Genomic DNA, 23,286 nt, shown 5'->3' with positions numbered 1-23,286 from the left:
CATCCCAAAATCCACACATCTTTTTTGAAGCAAAGGCTAAATTAACACAAAAAAGGCAGGCATTAAATAGGGTCATTGTAAATAAGGGTTCGAGGCCCTGTTTTTGGCATGGTGTATAATTGGGAAAGGAAATTTACTGCAACTTTCCTCACTCCACTCAGGTGTAAATGGGCACCTGACCTTGGTTGGGAAAAGTTAAAATGTTAGGAGGAGAGGACTTGGCCCTTTCTTTTGCTGTGTTGAACCCCTGACCCAGTGGATATGGATTCACTGCCTCTACTGCTGTGAAAGGCCAAGGGACTTTTTACCTTTTTAACCTACATCTAAATTTGTTTAATGAAGGTGATTTTAGGGAAATATCTTGGGTATACACCCTCATATCTCTCAGTTTCAGTTTCTCAAAGAAGGCAGGTCCTTGGGGATGATGAAGCACCTTTAATCATTGAGCCCTGCGATAAGCAATGCTCCAGTGTGAGAAATCATCTGGTTAAAACATTCTTCACATTCCAAAATGCATAAACAGCAAGCAAAGGGAACTATAACTTCAACAGTATTTATGGATGTGTCAAGAAGTGATTTGGAGAAAAAACAGTATACTTTCTGCATTTTTCTCTATCAACACGGCATGGAAACCATCCAAGGCAGTAAACTCCCCAGGGTTGAATGGGTTAAGCTTGTTGCTAACACTGCAGGTGTATATATCTGTGAAAAACTGAGAAAAGAAGAGTAGAGCAGTGCTTGCCACTTCATCTGAAACCTAACTGGATCTCCATAATAACACTGTCATCATCTTCATACATCACTTAAAAAAAAAGAAGAAAAAAAAAAGAAGAAATTATTTCAGACTCTGTGGTCTTGTTAGCCCTCCCTGCATGGTGACCTCAGCTTTGATTCCCACTCCATTTTCAAGTGTGTGGTGAGTTCATATGGAAGTTTCTGCATCAGCAGATTCACATGGAGACTGTATTTGGATACATATGATGGCTGTTCCTATTCCAGACTGGCTCAGAGACTGTCCGAGACAAAAAGGATGGAAAACTTTGCTTTTTAGACAAAAGACACTGTTGCTCTCAATAAACTGTTTTGGAAACTTGAACAAAAATTCACCTTGATACTTTCAAAACACTAGTTGATACAGGCAACAAAATAATCACCTTCAACAATGACTTAAACATGTGCAAATAATGATACATGCACTGACCTCAACACAGTGGATGATGAGGAGACTGAGTTCTCTCAGAACTGAAGACTGACGGTCGCCAACATGCTCCTTTATGGCTTGCTTTGCATTCTTCAGGTACTGAATGATGTACTCTGAAACTTCTTCCTCACTGCACACACACACACGCACACACACACACACACAATAAGTGGATATGCACATACTTGAGTCTAATCATAGAAGCTGGTAATCACTGACAGCTGACTCTAATTGATTGATAGTTTTTATAGTTTCACATTTCTGTGAGTCTGAGAAGACTGAACTGTTGAAAACAGAACAGTGAGGGCTTTAGATAAAGTGCAAGTGATGTTGCTTGTGATATGCAAAAAGAATGAGAGTCTACCTGTATCCTGTAGCCACCTTACACCTTACCTACCTACACCTAATCTTCTCTGTAATGCATTTTTAAAGGGGAAATGGGAGGGCAGGTTGTGTGCTGAGGAGTGTAAATACTCTTCTAAAACAGCAACCAAGCGCCTTTGAATTCTCTGTAATGGAGAAAGCCATTTGTTGTGCCAGACAGGACTTGAGTGTCATGCCTCGTGGACACGTCAGATGTCATGGCAATAGCAGTGAACCATTTCCCATAACACATGACTAAAAGACATGACTTACCTTTCTGTCAGAGAAAAACACAATCCAAACATTTCTCAAAGCTGGGTGCATTTTACAAGGCCTTTAAGAAGTGGTTGTGTATTCTCAGGTGGTACTGATCCCCTTTGTCAAAACACAACCACAGCATCAAAACACAGATGTGTTTTAGTTGTACAGTCTGTTTTTGTATGGCTAACTACAAGAATGTGGTTATGGCACACGCTCATAAGATAAGAAAAAATCTGATTAAGCTGAAACACTTACCAGTACATACAGTAATGTCTTTTAAGTAACTGTTACAGTGTCATGCCAAGGTCAAACAAAGGTGACACAAGTACAGTACCCATCTGATTCACTCTCCTCATGCAGTGTTATTCATATAGTCTTCTCATATCTTACAAGGTGCTATCCATTAAAAAAAAAAAAAAAAAAAAAAAAAAAAAAAAAAAAAAAAAATGATAAGGTTTTAACACAACCAGTTTCGATCACTTTACTTTTGGTCTGAAAAAAAAAAATTGTGATATATATTCAACAGTGTAAAAAGGAATGGACATGATTTCAGACTGTATCTGAAAAAACAAACATTTTTTTGAAACATTAAAGATAATTCCTGGAACTTTTATCAAATTTCATGACTTTTGTCAATATGCATTGTCTTAAAAAAAAATTAAAAAAAAAAAAACCACACAAAAAAACCAAGATGTCTACACATGATCTTTGGGTATCTAACACCTTGCCTGATTTGGTTTCTTAAAACTGTGTTGATGAGAAAATGCTAATGTTAAAGTGTAACACACACACACACACACAAATTAAGCACACTCTTAAGTTCACTTTTCAGGGTACAATTTGTTTTTTTAGTTTACTTGTGCCCAATAATATGTATGACATTTAAGACAAATATGAATAAGAGAGATCAGTATTCACACATAGCTGAAACAAGGATTCCACATTCATCCACTTTTTCTGTCCCTATATTAGTTATTAGTAAGAAACGCACTGACTGTAAGAAAAACTGCTGATAACACACTGCTTTTATGGTTACACTAGTCAATGGCTACAATCAAAGGACTTAAACCTAAACTCATGGACTATCTTGTATGGAAATACAGTCTTTAGAATATAGTCTGAAACTAATAAACTATTGTCAACAAAAAATATAAACCAAACTTAGTGATATCAAGAACTCCTAAACAACCTGCGCTTCAGAAGCAGATGCAGAATGAAAGATCTCAGCACTGGTGTGGGGTCCATCTGATCTTCTCGCAGAGTCAGCTGCCGCGTCTGGATGGTAGTCACCCCATCTACCCGCCGGATAATGTAGGAAAAGATGTGCTCCAAAGCCCGAGGTTCAGGAGGGGTCTGGCCACCAAAAGCCAGCTGAGAAATCACAGCCATCAGGAATGCACTGGTTTGCTGTTGGAAGGACACCAACCTGTCCACTTTCTCCCTGCAACAGTTTTAATCCCACATCACAACAGTCATTGCCACCATCATCATCATCTGACTTAACCCATTCAACCCAAGGGAGTTCACAGCCTCAGCAGATTCCCCTGCCATACTGATGCAGAAATAAAATGAAGAAATGCCAAATTGACCAGTTTTTCCTTCAAATTGACATGTGGGGACACAGTTGCAAATACTGCAGAAGTTCATTCCTGTTGCGTGTAGTTTATACATACGTAGGAATATGTACACCATTTTAATAAAATGAATTTTGATGCCAAGGCATTGCTCGGGTGCTGGGCTTAATGAGTTAAACATTGTTTTTTTTTAATATAGTTTTTTTAATGTCCCATTTTCACTGGTAATACAAATGCACAGCTCATCACAAAGCCCATGCCCTGCAAATTCCATGCTTGTTCTGTTACAGTTCCAAAAGTAGTAGTCAACTGGGTTGTTGGGTCACCCATCGGAGGAGACTGCACTGTAGATGAGACTCTTCTATAGTGTTCTGAACTGATTCAAGAAATGTTAGTCCCTGCTAATCAGTTTTTACAACCATGATATTATTCAGTATTGTGACACACAGAAACATGCTCAATATAACAATGTTATTTACCATCTATGTAAATTTTATTTTCAAATACAGTTTGAAAAGGAACATTTTTTTTTTCACATCAACACCTTAACTGTGTTGGAAAAAAGTCGATGCATGATGGCTACCTGGTAGTTAGCAGTGTATATTTACCTGTCACAACACCCCGATGTGTCAGGTGAAAAGCTATCTGGCACTGGCTCATGACACTCAGGACAGCTGTGTTGGGTCTTGACTTCCTGTGTGTAGCACTTATTGCAGACACGATGTCTGCAAGGCAGTTCTGTGGGTGGTCCTTGCAGTTTGAACCCACAATGAGTGCAGCTACCCACATCCCTGTACATGGGAAATCCACCATGCTTCATCACATCTGAACACATACCATATGTATCTGGACAGCTATCTATATCTTTTGGCTATACACCTATTATATGTATATTATATGTATATACACCCACGTGTATGGAACAACTTCTTTTTTTACACACTTCACCATGTGTAAGTACATATAAGAACGCAGAACAGCAATCTCCTGGTTACTGACATAACTGTCAGTACCTATAACCCTGTCAGAGTTCAACAAGCCCATTTTAACACATTCATTGTGTTTAACTACTTGTATATCTATATCTGAGTGCACAAAACACCTTGTTGCACACTTCATCAAACTTTTATATACTTTTCCAAAATGGTATCAGCCCTACTGCTGCATCTCTTCCTCTATCTCTGTACAAACAACTCCCTGATTACATAATTTGTATCCCTGTACACAGAACAACCTCCACTTGTTGACTCACTTGTGTAAACAAAGTGAGTCTATGTTTTAACCTGGTGTTTGGTTGTGTGTGTGTGTGTGTGTGTGTGTGTGTCCGTGTGTCTGTGTGTCCGTGGTAAACTTTAACACTGACATTTTCTCTGCAAATACTTTGTAAGCTGACACCAAATTTGGCATAAAAATAGGAAAAATTCAGTTCTTTCCAGTCATCTTGTTTAAAACAATATTGCATCTCTGGGATGGGCACAAAAAAATAAAAAAAGAAGCCTAATTATATGCAAACTGCGTTTATTGTTATATTTTTTGTATTCTCTAAACTTGGCACTTTGACCTCTTATTCTGACACAACAACAAGAGGAGTCATTATTATCATTTTTTGTTCAAACAGGAACTTCTTTTGCTGAGCATGGAATTTTTATTTATTTTGCAAACGTTTTGGTGCAGATAGTAAAGAAGGGAAATTACTCTGTAATTAATGCTAGGGGACTTAATTTATCACAAGTGAGTCTTGAAGGCCTTGCCTCTCTTGTTTCACTTTGTTCTGTGCACCTGAAGTTCTGCACTTATGACAAGAACCCTTGTGTTATTTTTCTATCTTTGTAATACAGGGCATTTAATAAAACAGAGATTATTTATGTAAGAATTTCACATGTATAAAACATATATACCTCTAAAGTGTAAACAAATTGTCATGCCAAGTTTAGAAGCAATTTGATAAATTCAAGGTACTAGAACCTGTTATCATCATTATACTTTGTCTCAAAATATTTTGACTTCAACGCTGATGGCATTCTACCAACAACACCGTGTTGCAGGCAAGAACAGATACTCACTATGCTCACTGGTAACATCTGTAATTTCAATCCGATTGGGCTTCCTGTTGTTAACCAGGAAAACACACTCTTTTGTTTGCTGTTAATAAAAACCACAGTAAGTCAGGTATAACTGTCTGCCTTTAAAAAAAAAGTTAATATCTAAAAAAAAAAGGTAAATATTTCACCTTCCTATTTGTGATTTCCTGAGAAATGAAAACTCTGTTTGCCAAGGAAAAAGACTTTCTTCCCATTTTTGAAGGGCTTCTAGCAGATAAAAAATCCAATCTTTCATACTGATCAGATTCAATGTTTCATTTTATTACATGATTGGTATCTGTCAATACCTGAAGTGAAATAAGACAGTTTCTTCTCTTTTTTTTCATTAACATGCTTTTCTTTAGAAAAGGCCTTGTCAATATCTTTTATCACACAAAGTTTGATGTCATGATGTCATCAGATATGAGAAATTACCAGTGTTTAAGTGTATCTCATGAACAGCACACACACACCTATCTGGTATTATACATCTGAGCAGAAGAGAGAGAGAGAGAGAGAGAGGGAGAGAGGTGGATATGTGTTTGAGTTCATGACAGCATGCCTTAAGTTCATGAAAACCTACCCCAAGAGATGTTTAACCATTTTTGTGTTGGCAAGTTTGAGGTAACGGTCCACATCTCCCAATGTCTTCTGAGTCTTCATGTCAGCAGTGTCTTTCAGGAGCTGCACAAACATTAATAATAACAATAAAGATGTGCTAAGGTTTTTATGGAAATCTTAAAAGTTACAACATTCATTTGGTCATTTTCTCTTTTTTCAAATGATGGTTCATGACTGTTTCACTAATGTATGGTGATTTGACCAAACATTTTCTATGAGAAAAAATAACAGAACAAAAAAGAATGTCATCATGTGTCCATCTAAATATATTAACTGCCTAAATGACAAGTAAATCCCTCATACTATTACTGTGGCCAGATTGCCTACCGGATGGGTTAACATGTCATCAGATTTTTCTGAATTTTTCTTCAGCCAGAAAGAGAAGTAGAATCATTACATAACTCAATCATGAATAAACATGAACGCAGCCCTAATATTGTGTTAAGCATGGTTTGTGGTTCAAAAGTGTTGACCAGCTGCTAGCCAAATTAGCAGACGAGCACACACATGGCTGATGACACCAGTCTCACTGGTCAGCTTCAGACAAACAAAGTATGAATATGATTATTGCAGACACTGACTGGTCTAAGTCACTGGCTGGTCAGTCACTGACTGGTCTGAGTCTGACACATACAGCTGCATATCATGAGCCTGAAAATGCTGAAATGGTTCATGTGCAAAGTGGGGGGCGTTGTTAAGTAAGTGGGTATGGGAAAGGAAAAAGGTGAGTGCCACAAGAACATAAAAGTGGAGAGGAACGCCAAAGAGAGGAAATGGAAGGGGAGGCAGAGGAAAGAGGGGGAATTAGAGACTCTGATGAGACAACAATGCAGCCTGTAGAATTTTTTTTCCTTAAATTTATACCCATTTTCACTGAAAAGAAAGAATCAGATACCACATGGATCATTATACATGCTCTGATACTATAAATTAGTGTGTGCTTTGGAAATGATCACACTCAATTGCAAAGCGCCAAGTAGGACAACACAGTGATCATGAAAAATATTGGTGACTTGATGGTTATGGACTCAAACCTCATTAAACTGAAATGCCTTTGTGAGATTTTAAAAAGAAATTTCAAATCAAACCATTCTTATCCAAATTTTGATGTGCAGTAAGGCCAGAGGAATAGGTTAGGACCACCTAGGTCAGTGTCATTCACTTCCTTGATTCAAATTTGAACATCATTTTACAACTGGAATACAAGATCCTACATAGTAAGCCAGTCTTCTTGAAAATATGATCTACAATGTGGACAATGTTTTGTCATGATCCAGCACCACAGATCTTTCCTTTTCTTGTTAGCATCAGGCAGGATATTTGAACAGATCTCTCTCAAAAACACAACTGTGAAGTGGAAGGTGCAAAATTGTGTAGTCCCAATCTTCTTTTTTCTGTTGTTTCTTCTTTCTGTCTTCTTCACTGATTAACCTGATTTTTTTCCCCCATGAAGTCTACCCTGCAATGATTGAGATGCTTAATATATACAGCTGTACATGTACAGATAAACCATGCACACATTCTTACATAGATTTTCAATATGAATCTTTGATTACTCACAGTCCAAAGCAAGTTGTAGTTGATAGGTTCCACCCTCACACTTCCTGCATCTCCTCCCAGAGGACTCATGTAGTCAATGAAAAGTTTGACTGTCATCACGCTGGTCCACAAGCATCTAGGAAACCACCATCATCTGGTCAATCACCACACTGTCATCATTCACACCTACAGTCTGTCATCTCCTGATGAGTTTCCACCATCTAGTCAATGACTGCTCTGTCATCATTCAGATCCATAGGCACCTGCTAAATACCATCATTCAGTCAATGACACAAAAGACACATGAAAAAAGTATTATCAGGCAGATATTCGATGTCAATCAATGTTAGTTCACAGGCACCTGGTAAAACATGAAACACAATAATAATAATGATAACAAAAAGAAAAAAAAAGTGAACTTATGTAGTGCCTATTCTCTAAATCTAATAAGTGCTTTACACAAATAGGTAAACACAAACACACACACACGCACACACACACACACACACACTCATATATATGCAAGAACACACATGCATGCATACACACACACACATACACAGATGAGAATTACACAAAAAGAACGATGGGGTGGGGTGGTGCTGTTCTACATTAGTTTAAAGAAGTGGGTTTTCATGGAAGACTTTAATGAAGTGGAAGAAGAAGAGTCCCTGATCTGCACAAGATGCTGGTTCCAGACAGCTGGGCCAAGAGAGAGAAAGAATGCTGACCGAAGGACTTTGTTCTGAGAGAGGGGATGCAAAGCAGCTGAGTATTGGGATAAAAAGACAGCTGATGGGATGTATGAATGAATGGAGTCTCCTGTAGAACCGACGGATGAGTTGGCAGGCAGGCTTATCTGTCAGTGTGTGTCATCATATGGGAGAAGAGGCCAATTCTGAATGTGCAGCACTTCCCACAGGTGTCGCAAGGGAAAATGTCTCCAGACGTTGAGCCCTGCTTCCTTTACTCACGCTTCTCCTTAATGGCCAACATTCTCTTGTTTTCAAACGTCTTTATGCCACTAGAGCACAGCATCCTCCAGCGACAGCGGTCAAGGGCATAAGTTTCCCAGGAAGCGATTTCTATGTCACAGGCTTTGAAGTTTGTCTTCAAGGTGTCCTTGAAGCGCTTGCAGGGTCTTCCAAGTTCGCGATGGCCTTCCTTCAGCTGGCCATACAAAGGCATCTCTGGTGAAACTGCTCAAGTTGTTGAATGTGACGGTGATACATCGTCCATGTTTGACAGCAGTACAACAAGGTGGTCAGCACAACAGCTCTGTAGGTTTTGATTTTGGTGCTGAGCCTGATCCTTTGTTGTTCCACATATTGTTGTTGAGTCTGCCAAAGGTGGAGCTGGCCTTGGCGATGCGCAGCATCACTTCTGCATCAAGGGCTCTGTTGCTGCATAGGGTGCTGCCCAGGAAGCAAAACTTGTCGACTGACTTGATCTCTGTCATCGATTTTGATTGCAGGTGGGGGGGAGGCACTGGCATTCTGTGAGCTAGATGGTAGGTATATGGACTCGGTCTTGCTGAGGTTGATGGTGAGTCCAAAGCGCCTGCAGGAGGTTGAGAACCTGTCCATAATGAACTGCATGTCCTCATGGGTGTGCGCAGCAAGCGCGCAGTCATCAGCGAAGAGGAACTCTCTCAACAGTGCCTCAAACATCCTGGATCTGGCGTGGAGTTGCCGCAAGTTGAAAAGTTTGTCATCTGTGCAAAACTGGATGTTGGTGCCCTAGTCACAGTCTTGGAAGGCATCAATCAGCATGACAGAGAAGAGAATGGAGAACAGTGTGGGTGCAAGGATGCAGCCCTGCTTCACTCCATTTACCACAGGGAACGGATCCAACATGTCAGTATGTTCCTGTACTCTCGTCTGCATGCCATCGTGGAATGACGTAATCAGCTGGATTAGGCTCTCTATGGGCTCTGATGGGATGTATATGTAAATTATATTGCAAGATATATTACAGGGCAGTGCCTGAGATAGATGAGAAATAGATGCAATATTGTAGTTGGTTCTTTATTGCACAGGTAGCCAGTGAAGAAACTGTAAGAGATCTGTGAAGTGTTCCTGTCTAGGTGACTCGTTGACCAATCTGGACTTCTCGGAGCTTTTCGATAAGGTACTTTGGTGAACCAGCCAAGAGACCATTACAATAATCAAGCCTATACATTAGACCAATGAACAGACCAGTGTTGTTGGAATTTCAGTAGAAAGGAAACGTCAAATGAAACTGATTTTTTCTGATTAAAAAGTAGGCTGCTTTATAGATATTGGATATATGCTGCTTGAAGGAAAGAGTAAGATCAAATGTAACACCAAGATAGCGGACTGAAGAAGAAAAGGCACTACTGATGGCGCAAATGCAAACAGACATATAAAAAGTCATTTTCTCTTTCTTTTAATCAGTGACACTATGCCTTCACTTTTATAAAACAAAGTAACTGTTTAATCCACAGTTAATCAGTGTCATTATCCTTTTCTTTTATAAAACAAAGTAACTGTTTAATCCACTCTTTATTTCTTTATTGACACCAAGTAAACTGTCCTGGCAGGTCAAGGAATGAGTATCTGATGTGTAAAGGACATGGAATGAGTATCTGGCAGGTGTACTGATGCCCAGGTGGCCAAAAAGACCAAGTTCAACATACACTTGATGTCAGTCAGCAAGTTGTTGGATGCTAGTTAAGTCAATGTTGACATCTCTCAGATGCAGTTGTGCCTCCTTTGGGGAATAAAACAAAACAGTGTCACTGACCATTTAATTATTTTCATTTTACAGAAAACACACAAAGCTTTCCCAACCTTACCTGATAGAAGCGATGTTGTCACAGCACCAAGGCCCATAAGGGAACCACTGCATTCTGTGGCTGTCCGGCCTTCCTTCAGATTCTGTGTGCAGGCCAAGTTCCCCAGAACAGTATGTGTCTGCATCCTCCAGCACCCCAGACAGGACTGAAGCCAGTGTGTTGAAGTGATCCAGCCACTGGTGACACCCCTCCTCTGTGTTTAGCTGGTCCTTCTGAGGTGTCAGTTCCTGTGCCAGGATCTTCAGCAGTAAGATGTCCTCAACCTGACCACACATATAAACTCCAGTCAAGTATCTCATCATCACTGCATGCACCCCTCCAGTACAAATTTTCCATGTACACATCTCTTTCTTCAGGAGATCGCTGCCAACAGACAGTTTCTCTCCAGCTACACCACCCCACAGCACCCCTCATCAACAACCTGCCCACACCCCCACAACTTGCAATACTGATTTCTCACATGAATCTTCTGATTGACAACTTCAATGAAACCAGTATGCTCATGTGAATGCTGTTGGTGGGTTTCAGCCCATGAGTCAGGGAGACTGTGAGAGAGACAGAGTGGACAGACAGTCGGTCAGTCAGAAAGGACAAGTATTTGCACACATACACAAACACTTGTGTAATGACAAATCAAAGTGCTTGCACAAGATTCTTGATGACTGTTCTCCCTTCATCATTGGAAATTGAAGACACTGACCCTGAAATTATGACCATTTGTGAATAAGAAACAAGCAAAATAAATTAACCAAAACCAACAATTCCTCTTTTCAGCAAGAAATGAGTGAACACCACAAGTCCTTACTTTCCTCCAAACTGGACGTTGTATCTGATCCTCCGTACAGAACTGAGCAATAACTGATTAGGATGATAAATGAGAAATGAGTTAGAGAAAGAATCTTACCAGTTCTGGGCGCGTCAACTGCTGGATGACATCCTGACGATGCTCATGCAGAGTGTGAAGAGCCCGAGGATGGCAGGCCTCCATGTCCAGCAGGGCCTGCAGTCTGGGGCCAACACTCACCATCACCTGGTGCACCCTGATCAGCATGGCACTCAGTCTGTGGGCCTGTGCAGCCACACCAGCCTGAGCCAGAGCTTGCTTGACACACTGAACCAACAGCTGCAATCGCAAACAGTGTGGTGAGCCAGTATTCCAGCCAGCTCCACATGTCACACAGTCAAGGCATGCATTCCCCCTCTCTCTCCTTCCTGCAGAAGCACACATATGCCCCCCTGCAGCACTTGGCAGGCTCTTAAGGTTTGACCAGCATACTGGGTCAATACATAGATCAAGTATCTGCCTCAATAAGCCTACAATTGAAAACTTCCTCAGAAACCATTTTACAAGCTGATGCACTGCAACATACTGACCGTCATACTGACCGTTTAATTTTCTCTACTTTACAGTCTAAGGATTATGAAGAGTATATGCTTGTCTCAAGAAAATTCAATGCACCCTTATAGATCTTGCAAAAAAAAGAAAGAAAAAAAAAAGAGTGACATCATGCTCCTGCTCCTGACACAGAGTTCAGGAATTAAAAGTGCCTGCTGAATGCAGCACTTTGGAAAGCAGAAAGTGCATCTGTGTTATATTGAGCCAGAAATATATTCAAGTACACATATTATAGGATCATGACAGATCTTTTAGCATTTACATCATGGTGACTTTGCCACAAGGCAAAGGGTGTGATTCAAGGATGTTTGCAAGCATGACATGAACAAAGTGGTTTGTCTGTCGGGATCGACAAGGACCATCTAGTCATCCTGGGGGTGGGTGGGTTGGGCTCTGTGGGTGCGCAGATGACTGGTCAGGCCAATCTGCGCCAGGAAGGTTCTGATGCAGTGTAGACAGGGGATGGTGGCGGCTGTCGGGGACTTGCTGGCACTGCTTTTCCTGGCCTGTCTGCGTTGCTCTGCTGCAGCGATTCTGTTGGCCTCGCAGGATTTAGCGCCTTTGTGGCCATCTGAAAGCCACTTTGGTCTGTCCATTGCATTCAGCTCCCATGTGTTGTGGCTGATGTTGAAGGCCTTCAGAGAAGCTTTCAGAGTGTCTTTGAAGTGCTTCTTTTGGCCTCCATGGGAGCGCTTGCCATGTTGGAGTTCACGTACAGCAGTTTGTTGGGGAGCCGGTGGTCTGGCATGCGAACTACATGGCCTGCCCAGCGCAGCTGGGCCTGCATCAAGATGGTGTAGATGCTGGGCAAGTTTGCACGAGTGAGCACCTCTGTGTCAGGGATCTTCTCTTGCCACTTTATGGCGAGAAGTTTTCTGAGGCTGGTGGTGTGGAAGTGGTTCAGCTTTTTGGCATGGCATTTGTAGACTGTCCATAATTCACATCCATAGAGCAGTGTGGTGAGAACTATGGCCTTGTATACTTTGAGCTTCGTCTCCAGGGTGATGCCTCTCCTGTTCCAAATGTCCTTATGGAGTCTGCCGAAGGCAGCGCTGGCTTTGGCGAGTCTGGCATTCACCTCGTTGTCAATGACAACTGTGTGAGAGAGTGTACTGCCCAGGTATGTGAACTTGTCCACCGCATTCAGTCACTGCTGCCCATTGATGAAGATGTTTGGTTCAACGTAAGGCTTTCCTGGAGCTGGCTGGTGCATCACTTCAGTCTTCTTTGTGCTGATTGTGAGGCCAAAGTTGTCACAGGCAGCAGAGAACTTGTCGATGCTGTGTTGCATGTCAGCTTTGGAGGCAGCATTGAGAGCACAGTCATCAGCAAACAGGAAGTCGTTGACAGCATCTGTCCTCACCTTGGTTTTTGCTTGAAGCCGCCTGAGGTTGAAGAGTGAGCCATCTGTGCGGTACCTGACGCCAATGCCTACGTCAGTGTCTCTGAAGGCATCTGTTAGCATGGCTGAAAACATGAGACTGAACAGGGTGGGGGCAAGAACACACCCTTGCTTGACTCTGTTGGAGACAGGGAATGGTTCTGAAGTCTCTCCATTGTCTTGGACTCGGGCCAGCATCCCATCATGTAGTTGCCGTATGATGGTGATGAACTTTCTGGGACATCCATACTTCGCCATGATTCTCCAAAGGCCATCTCTGCTAACAGTATCGAAGGCCTTGGTCAGATCAACATAGGTGGAGTAAAGGTCGGCGTTCTGTTCCTGACACTTCTCCTGGAGCTGCCTGGCAGCAAACACCATGTCGATAGTCCCGCGTTCTTTCCAGAAGCCACACTGGCTCTCTGGTAGGAGACCTTGCTCAAGGTGCGCTATGAGACGGTTGAGTAGCACTCTGGCCAGAGTCTTGCCTCCGACGGACAGCAGGGATATTCCACGATGGTTGTCACAGGCCTGACGATTTCCTTTGCGCTTGTACAGGTGTATGATGGAAGCGTCTTCGAAGTCCTGTGGAACTGCCTCATGCTGCCAGATGAGCTGGAATAGCTGATGAAGCTTCTCAGTCAGCGCCATACCACCTTCTTTGTAGACCTCAGCTGGAATGGAGTCTGAGCCAGAGGCTTTGCCATTGGATAGCAGATGGATAGCTTTCTGGGTCTCCTCCAAAGATGGAATGGCATCCAGCGATTCACTGATTGGCACCTGGGGGAGTCAGACGATGGCTTCATCATTGATGGCGGAAGGATGGCGGAAGGGCGGTTCAGTACACTGTCAAAGTGCTCAGCCCATCTCTCAAGGATCCCTTGAGGGTAGAACAATCAGGACTGAGGAGCGGAGCAGATCCAGAGGTGGTGGGACCGTAGACTTCTTTCAGGCCGTCATAGAAGTTCTTCATGTCGTTCCTGTCTGCAAAGCCCTGGATCTCATCAGCTTTGTTGCTCAACCAGGAATCCTGCATCTGCCGCAGCTTCAGCTGGATGGTGCTGCGTGCGTTCTTCAGTATGTCTTTCTTTGACTGTGACTTGGGATCTTCAATGTGGGCTCTGTAGGCTTGGCGTTTGTTTTCCAGCAGCTGCTTGATCTCAGTGCAGTTCTCATCAAACCAGTCTTTGTGCTTCCTGGCAGAAGGCCCCAGGCACTCCATGGCAGTGTTGTACACCGTCTCATGCAGTGCGCCCCATGCTGCCTCCACATTCTGGCTGTCCAGCACGGTGGACTCAAGGCGTTCCTCCAGGGTGTCAGCAAAGCTCTGCTTGATGTTGCCTAGCTCCAGCTTGCTGACATTCAGGCGTTTGGGTGCTTTCATGCCCCGAGGCCATCTCTTGGGCTGGACGCAGAGGTTGAGTTTGGAGACGGTAAGGCTGTGGTCTGTCCAGCACTTGGCGCCGCACATGGCCCTCGTGACTCGTACGTCCTGCCTGTCCCTCTTCCTGATGATGACAAAGTTGATGAGATGCCAATGCCCAGAGCGAGGATGCATCCGTGACGTCCTGTTGCAGGTAGGGAGGCAGAAGACAGTGTTTGTGATAAGAAGGTCGTGCTCGGCACATGTCTGGAGAAGTAGTTGACCATTGCTGTTACAGTTGCCAACCCCAAGCTTCCCAATCACGCCTTCCCAGGAGGTGCTGTCACAGCCAACTCTCGCGTTAAAGTCACCAAGAAAGATGAGCTTGTCTGCGTTGGGAACAGTGGTGATGACAGCGTTCAGGTCCTCGTAGAACTTGTCTTTGATCTCATCCGGGTTGGTTATGGTGGGCGCGAAGGCGCTGACAGTGGTGGTAAACTTCTTCCCGTTGCATAAAGGCAGTTTCATCGTCATCAGGTGATCGTTCACTCCTTTCGGGGAGCTAGCCAGCTTGCCAATGAGGGTTGTCTTCACTGCAAAGCCAACTCCAGCCTCATGTCTCTCTTCAGGTCTGCGACCACTCCAAAAGAAGGTGTAGCCTGCGCCTTGCTCACAGAGTTCGCCTTCTTCTGCCAGTCTGGTCTCACTTAAGGCAGCGATGTCGATGTTGTACCTGGCTAGTTCACTCACAATGAGTGCTGTGTGTCTCTGTGGTCTGTCCGAGCTGCCTCTGTCCAGAAGCGTATGCACGTTCCATGTGGCAATGGTCAATGGGGTGCTCCTGGTTTTCTTCTTTCTTTCCTTTGTCGACCGCTTGAGTAGGGTCCCCGTCAGCCGTGGTATGCTGACTAGGTGGTGTGGAACAGGCAATGTTTAGGGTACCTTTTCTAGCCCCTTCCTCATGCCATGGAGGTGAGCAGTGCTGTCCCGAAGAGGGCTGCTCAGTCGCTCAGGGGGCTGCCGATCTCCACCGCTGCTCCAGTCGGTGAAAAATGACCCTATGGCCTGAGCCGCCTGTGTGCAGGTCTGCGGCTACAACTGCCAGTGTACCCACACTTGTCGCTTCATCACTCGCCTGTCGCCACAGGGCTTGGGGAAAATGATGGTATGGGATGAAGGATGACTTGTGCGATGACTTTGTTTATAGTGAGGAGGAGTTGCGCACCGTCGACCTCACTCTCTTGTCCGAGACAGTCTGTATTCAGTGGCAAGACGAGGTCAAGATGACTGGAGATGGAAATGGATGCAGTGGATGACCAGGATGTCCTATGTGCCTCATCCTGCCCTCAGCACTCCACAGTGCTCTGCTGCAACCGCCTTCCTCTCCGTTGAACCATAAAGGTTTTTTCTGCAGAGTCCGCCGGATCCAGTCTTCACATGCTTGGGTAGACAAGCCCTAACTGACCGAGGGTTTGAGACCCGTCGGCTACCCTCACCTAGTTTAGCCAGCCTGTCAAAGGCGTTGCCCGGGGGTTGGGCACTGCCGCATGCTAGCAGCTTCTAGAACCCATAAGTGAGAGCTGGGTGCCGGTGGGGACCAACAGAGGACGAACCACTCCCGGAAGAGCATGACAAGCCCCCCCTCTAGAGGTACTACCCCTCCCGTGCACCCCCTATCCCCCATGAACAAAGTATACAAGGTGTAAAGACACTGGAAACAGTTGCTTTTGATAAGATCCTTCAGATCCATGTGTCACACAACAATTGATGCATGTTAATTGCAGATCTTTATGGGGATGTTGCAAGGCTGATGCATGGATAAATGTTTTGTCCAATGGTCTGTGCTGAGCAGAGTGAATTGGGGTGCACCCACCAGTTGCCGTGGTGAAGAGGTTAGCACTGCGGACTGACAGATGACAGAATGTGGGTTTGATTCCAAGTATAGGCGGGTTTTTTTCAGCCTGTTGCTGGCTACAACCCAGTGCTGAGTGTGCTAGAGCTTAACCCACTTACCCCTAGGTCATCCAGCACTAATCACCTTTGAAATCCCATGTCAAGGGAATGAATTCTTCCAAATTTCAACATAGGGAGTTACATATATATAAAAAAAAAAAGAAAGAAAAGAAAAGAAGGATAATGCATATAAGAAAAACCTGTCAAATTTGATGTCAACTTTTATGAAGCACAGTACAGTGTTTCAAAATGAGATTATCTGGTCTGCCATGTCTTCTAACAGATCTTCTTCAATTCAAGTAGCCACAATCAACATGTTTTTTATTTGCTACTTTCATTTGGAGGGATGCTGTATGTTCCCTTAACGGCAGGGACAACAAACCAAGAACAAAAACAAACTAGCCTAACCTAATATACAGAGAAAAATAATTTATGGAACTTGCACAAACAGGAAGATCATGCACAATGCCAGTATTTTTTCTGAAACTGAAGACTGACACTCAGCCATTTTTGGGGAAGTGGTCAGGCAACTGATTCACACTTGAAGCATCTTCTCTCTCACTATCACTGTCACTGTCACCTAAACTCAGTATCAATGGCATTTTAGCTGATATCTAGGTTACAAGCTTTTTACACAAGAAATCATTCAAACAATTCAAAATCATCGTCCAAGTAGTCGTTCGGCATGAACTGAAGCTCTCTTCAGTCATCAATCTCAACCTACGACTTTGAAAATTCAAAACTTTGGCAAAATTTAACCAAACCAGACTCTGTAAAGTACAAAACACATGCCAGAATGTGGAGAAAATGAGGCGGAGAATCTTGCAAAAAGCTCATTTACATAAACAGTGATGGTTGTGCCCACAGTATGGTTGCGCCACCATGTGTTTAGCTGGTGATGACAAGCACTCGGTGATAACATGGATTTTTAGTGGTGCTGGCAGGTGCTTAGTAGTAAAAAGGGTTAAATGGAAAGACTGGGACAACACAATTCAGTATCAGCTCAAAGTTCCTGACCAATGCTGCAAATATCTGTATCTCTGAAGCCTGGTTAATGCTGAGATATCATTATGAAAGGATGCATAGAAAACAGCCTTGTAACACGGTCCCAAACCAAAAATAAGACCTCCACAGCAGCACTGTTGTCATTCTCCTTCTCTTTCATCATCAGTTGAAAAAACAAACAAACTGACTTCTGTAGCCTTTCATGCCCTTGTCATCATGGTGGCTTCAATTTCGATCACCAGATTTATGGGGGACTGTTGCTGGAGGGATGTGATGGTGGTCTCCACTCTGGCAGGGATGCTCACTGAGTCTGGCTCCACAAAAAAGTGATTATTGTCATCAGTAGGGGGGCTAAACTGTAGGTGGTGTTCTACATATATCAAATCATAACAGCAGTACTGAACACCACTGGTGTGATTCAGCAGCAGAGCAGGGTATTCTCTTGTGTGCATTTACTTGGTAACCTAACATCAATGGTTTCCTGAGGATTGCCAGCACTGGGACAGGTGAACCCAGGTGTGGCTTTGTATGGGCAACTTGGAATGAGTGGCATATGGAGAAAAGCCACTGAAAAAGTGTAGATGATGGGGTGGCAAACAACAACAACAAAAAAAACCCACATACAAAACATACAAAAAACAAAAGAAGTGGAGTGCAGCTTAAACTGACCTGATGTTGAGCTGGCCGCAGTCTAAAGTGGTGATGCACCAGGTCAGCCACATAGCGGTCAACAAACTCCTGAGCCCGGTCATTATTGTCCACAGCTGTGTGCAACCAGTGACCAAGAGCAGACTTCTCAACAGCTTCCAGCACATTCTCTTCTGTTCATTGACAATAGAAAATAAAATTGTGTAACACTGTATTGCTGGGAACTACGTGGTGTTGACAATGATATAGCTAAACTGAAGTTTCACAGCACAACTTAACAGCTCCTATTCTACAAATTTTTTTTTTACATATTTTGAGTATGACTAAAAATGTTTTGCAATTCAATGACAAAAAGGGACGAAGCCTTCCATTATTTGAATGTGATTCCAACTATATCAGCCACAGAAACTCTTGTGCAAACAAGAAGTAAACCAACACAAACAAGAGGTAAAGCCTTCATTGCTCACACGTGATTCCTGATGGTTTAAAAACAATGACACAATGGAAAACGCTGGGGTAGGTGGCAGGCATGCACAATTCTTTGTGTGTTTTTGTTAGAATGGATTTTTTCTTGCCTTCTTTAATGTTTGATGAGGGCTGACATGTCTCAGTCTTTCTTCATCTAGTGCATGTTGTATCCTATGGTAAATGTCTCTCTCCCTCATTTGAGAGCATATGTGCATGAGTTTGTATGAAAACAAGTATGACTGCATGCCTGTGCATATGCACTGGGATGCTGATAACACAATGTAGTCATTATAAGGTAAAGCGTGAATGTAAATGCATCTGTGACAAATTGCAAAAGAAACAGTTATGTATGTATGCAGTTCTGGTTATTTCTTCATTGTTTGATTCTGTCAGAGAGAGGTATAATCTGTTTTGTGAGAGTATGATGTAATGGAGTGAAAAGGGTCAGTTAGAGTGCTATTTACTCAAATGGTGACTGAAAGGTTTATCAAGGATGCTTGACTTCCAGCAACATGTGCAGCCTCTCTATAGCTGGAAAGGTCTAACTTATAGCAAATATGCCACATTGCATCTCTCTACCATTTACACCTGCTGAGAAAGTGCAGATGTTAACCTCTCTCTCTCAGATCACATACACACACAAACATCAAGGTGATATGGTAGGTCACATTGTTCAAACATGTCAGCATAAAGCATGTACGTCACAACTGCATGACTGTACATAAAAATATCAGATGTTGGGGCCTGCTTGTATTCTGCTATTCAGATATTCTGTGTTTGTCAATGCATAATGCCTGACATTTGAATGAGTCTTCTACAACTGTGAAACAGGATACAAAATCACTGAAGCAGGGTAAGAGATATGACCTACCTTCTCCTGGGGCAGTAGTGTGGGCCATGAAAGCTTCAATGACTTCCCACAGAAGCCAAGAGAAGGGCAGGGCTGGAGACATATCCAGCTCTGCGGGGAACATACTGAAGCAGGGAAACTCTTTCTGGCCAGGTTGGCCAGACAGGGACTGCAGGCGGGAGAAGTGCAGCTGGCACAGCTCAGGGTGGTTGAGGACCTGGAGCCACAAGTCCAGAACCCAGCCCCCTTCTTGCAGCAAGTCCAAGTTGTGATTGGTGTCCAAGTAGGCCACCACTCCAGCCAGCACAGGCACTATCTCCTGTTCCAGACACTGCTGCCATGCTCGTCTGTTGGAACATGCCATCCAGCAGTTCTTAGCTGTTTTTTCAGAACATGATCTCTGTCCTCCTGTCCATATGTGTATGGGACATGAGGGGAAACAGACCAGTTTATCTTAGTATGCTTGCTCTATCATGTCTTACCAATGCAGGGTTGCAAAATTAGGATGGAGGCTCAACTCAAAGCAAACCTGAAACCAAATTTGTGAGGTCCCACTTTGTGACAACATTTTTGTGCTGACAGCAACATTTGTTCTGCAAGATCAGCTCTACCTTGCTGTTAGAGTGTAAAACTTTCAGAATTAACACTAGTGATTCATCAACAGATATATATAAACTCAGACATTATTTTCCTTACAACCAGGAATGCAAATATTGTGTTACTATATCTTGAAAATATGTGTCCATGTGATACTGGAAGAACAAGTTAACACTGGAAGAACTGTCTTCAGTGCTAATAACCTCCATCACCCTTTTATCAACACAATATTATCAAACAGTGTGCAAATTCTCCAAACATTCCGTGCATGTAAATGTATATTCCAAATATGTGCACCAGTTAAACAGTCTAGAAAAGGGGAACACTGCCAAGATTGAAACACTGTCATTTCAAGAGAGTGATAACAAAGTTTATGTCATCAAAGTACCAAAAGAGTACTTTAGAAAAACAAAACACTTGAGTAAAGAGGAAAGAAGTCATCAGCTATCAAAACCCTCATGGGTCTGTGTTGAAAGACACTGTGGAAGTTGAGAACAATGTCACTGGTAAGCCACAGATGATGGAACAGAAAATATACAAAACACAAATTTGTGGCACAAAGGACATTTTTTCATGGTAGGCGTCAACATTTGTCACTTTAATTGCGCACAATACTTACTTGTCAAGCCCAACAGCAGCTGCTGCAAATGGAGTAACAATTAAATGTGCCTTAATGGTGAATGGAATCTGCTGTACCCAGATTTTACAAGACAACAGCTCACTAAAACATTGGACAAGCTTTACTGAACTCATTCTTGGAAAATGGGTGTGAGTAAATATGACTGCATGCAAGTAGGCCTACATGAAACTTTATTCAAGATTATACATTACACAACAATTTACTAATACACACAACATTTCCAGGACATGCAAATATGCAATTTGAATTTTTTGCAAATGGAATGTTTGCGTCGAGTCGTGCCTAAACCTGTTGTGATCCTAACCCTACTCATTCCTATTTTAAATTGTAAGTTTTGTTATACACTTGGTTAAATCCAGAACAAACTTCAACGGGCGTAATAAGCAAGTAGTTAATGCGTTGGACTTTCGATCTGAAGGTCCTGGGTTCAAATCTTGGTAATGGCGCCTGGTGGGTAATGGGTAGAGATTTTTCCGATCTCCCAGGTTAACATATGTGCAGACATGCTTGTGCCTGAACCCCCTTCATGTGTATACACAAACAGAACATCAAATATGCATGTTAAAGATCCTGCAATCCATGTCACTGTTCAGTGGGTTGTGGAAACAAGAACATACCCAGCATGCACACCCCAGGTAAAATCAGTCATACACATAAAAGCCCACTCGTGTACATACAAGTGAATGTGGGAGTTGCAGCCCATGAACACAGAGGAAGAAGAAGAAGAAGAAGAAGAAGAAACTTCAACTTACTGGGAGATATGTATTTTCATACATATGTGTGCGTGTGTGTGTGTGTGTGTGTGTGTGTGTGTGTGTGTTGTGTTGTGCTGTGCGTATATGCCAAGGTGTGTGTTTGCTTGTGTACAAGTGTGTGTATGGTGTGCATGCATGTTTGTGTGTGTTTCTGTGCGGACTGCTGAACAAGGTGATATTAAGATGCCAGGCTACCTCATTGTGCCAGCGATTCTGATTGAGTTTGGGCTGGCTGCTTTCTGTGTCAGCCACTCAGTGGGGGAGATGAACTCAGCATTTAAGTTTTCCTTCTTCTGCATCATAACATGTACCATCCGCAGCACGCCAAGCAGGAAAGCTTCCTTTTCTGCACATCACCACACACACACACACACACACACAATGCATATACACAAGCTTCAGTTTTTATGTTGACTGTCACACCCTTCTAAAACAGGAGTTGGAAAAGGGGTGGGTCGAGTTAAAAAAATAACATCAGGAATTACATGGATTTTGTATAAGTCTGCCTCCTTTAGCTGAAATCATGAACATAATGGTCTCTTTTGAACCCAGTGAAAACATAAATCGTGAACATAATGGTCTCTTTTGAACCCAGTGAAAATATACAATGTTATCATGTGTTGTGTTCCTGTTTGTGAAATGGGTGTCTTGCACAGCGATGCTACCTCTTGTTGGAGCCCTTTCTGTTCATTCCTTTTGTCACCTCTTCCCCATTCCTTTCACGCGTAACACTTTTTTGACGCTCTGCTTTCTCTTTTGGTGTCAAGCCAGCCCCTTCCTCTCTTTACCATCACCTACCCCTCTCTCCTTGGTACTGAAGTTTGCATGATACAATGAAAGAATGAGAGTTTACATTATCCTGTGACTGCCTGCCCGCCATATCCTATCCTTCTGTCATTCCTGCACCTGATACAAAATACGCCATATTCTTATTCTCTTTTCTATCTGGAATCACTGACAGGATCAGAAGGGAAGATGCTTAGAACTCAAGCAGCGTAAAATCCTGCTAAGCCTGACATAAACCCTAGGCTGCCCTACTATCACATAGAAAGTTTCAATGCAGTGGTATGTACACCTATACCGCATAAAATTTTTACAACATATATGAAATTATAATTAAAAAATATATATATATATCTTTTATAAAAAAAAACTTGTGAAAAGATGATTACACAGGCGCAAGTTAGGATGTAAACACCCAGACACACTCTCTCTACCTCACACATGTACATGTGCACACACACACTCACACACACACACCATGCACATAAACTGTTTTACTGGTGAAGAAATATCTATTTATACCTAAACTAAAAACTACACTCTTTCCACACCTGCATAAACTAACCTGTGTTCTCCAACCACTGCAGGAGGAGTGCTATGCGATGGGTGACACGATCGCAGGCTGGGGTGGCATCCCGAACCCTAGCAATCGCATTCTGGACACAAGCTACCAGCAGACGCCGGATGAGATCCAGACTCAAACCATGTGGTGCAACCCTGGCTTCATCCTCCTCTTTTTCTTCAGTCTCTGAAGTCTGAAAGTTCCACACTGTGCTTAGTAACCATATGAACAGCATAACATGATTTTTCCACCTAGCTAAGATCATCTATTCATTGCAATCATTTCAAAGTGTGTGCATGAGCAGTGGGTGTGAGTGTCTGTATGTGTGCATGTGTGTGTGTGTGCAAAATTGTGAAATGACTTATTAATCAGTGTGTCAGTATGTCAGATAAAAAAAAACCCCACATTTTAGCCAATAATATTAACA

The 23,286-nt window shown here is 42.8% G+C and overlaps 1 protein-coding gene across 3 annotated transcripts in view; it reads right to left on the bottom strand.

The window, feature by feature from the left end:
* LOC143298824 (E3 ubiquitin-protein ligase RNF213-like) overlaps positions 1–23,286 on the bottom strand; it is a 232,974-nt gene that overhangs the window by 62,934 nt on the left and 146,754 nt on the right. For all 3 annotated transcript variants that reach the window (XM_076611814.1, XM_076611815.1, XM_076611816.1), the window contains exons 64-74: positions 22,863–23,052; positions 21,710–21,860; positions 19,544–19,869; positions 18,226–18,377; positions 11,363–11,581; positions 10,459–10,721; positions 7,662–7,776; positions 6,064–6,164; positions 4,008–4,190; positions 3,015–3,266; positions 1,202–1,331 (exon numbers count right to left, since the gene is read on the bottom strand). In XM_076611814.1, the coding sequence (XP_076467929.1) occupies positions 1,202–1,331; positions 3,015–3,266; positions 4,008–4,190; positions 6,064–6,164; positions 7,662–7,776; positions 10,459–10,721; positions 11,363–11,581; positions 18,226–18,377; positions 19,544–19,869; positions 21,710–21,860; positions 22,863–23,052 (2,082 nt within the window). The remainder of the gene's footprint in view (positions 1–1,201; positions 1,332–3,014; positions 3,267–4,007; positions 4,191–6,063; positions 6,165–7,661; positions 7,777–10,458; positions 10,722–11,362; positions 11,582–18,225; positions 18,378–19,543; positions 19,870–21,709; positions 21,861–22,862; positions 23,053–23,286) is intronic.

The sequence above is a fragment of the Babylonia areolata genome, chromosome 24, assembly GCF_041734735.1.
Source record: "Babylonia areolata isolate BAREFJ2019XMU chromosome 24, ASM4173473v1, whole genome shotgun sequence".
Classification (NCBI taxonomy): Eukaryota; Metazoa; Mollusca; class Gastropoda; order Neogastropoda; family Buccinidae; genus Babylonia; species Babylonia areolata.
Note: the sequence above shows the minus strand (reverse complement) of the source record. Positions and strands in the feature narration are given on the sequence as shown.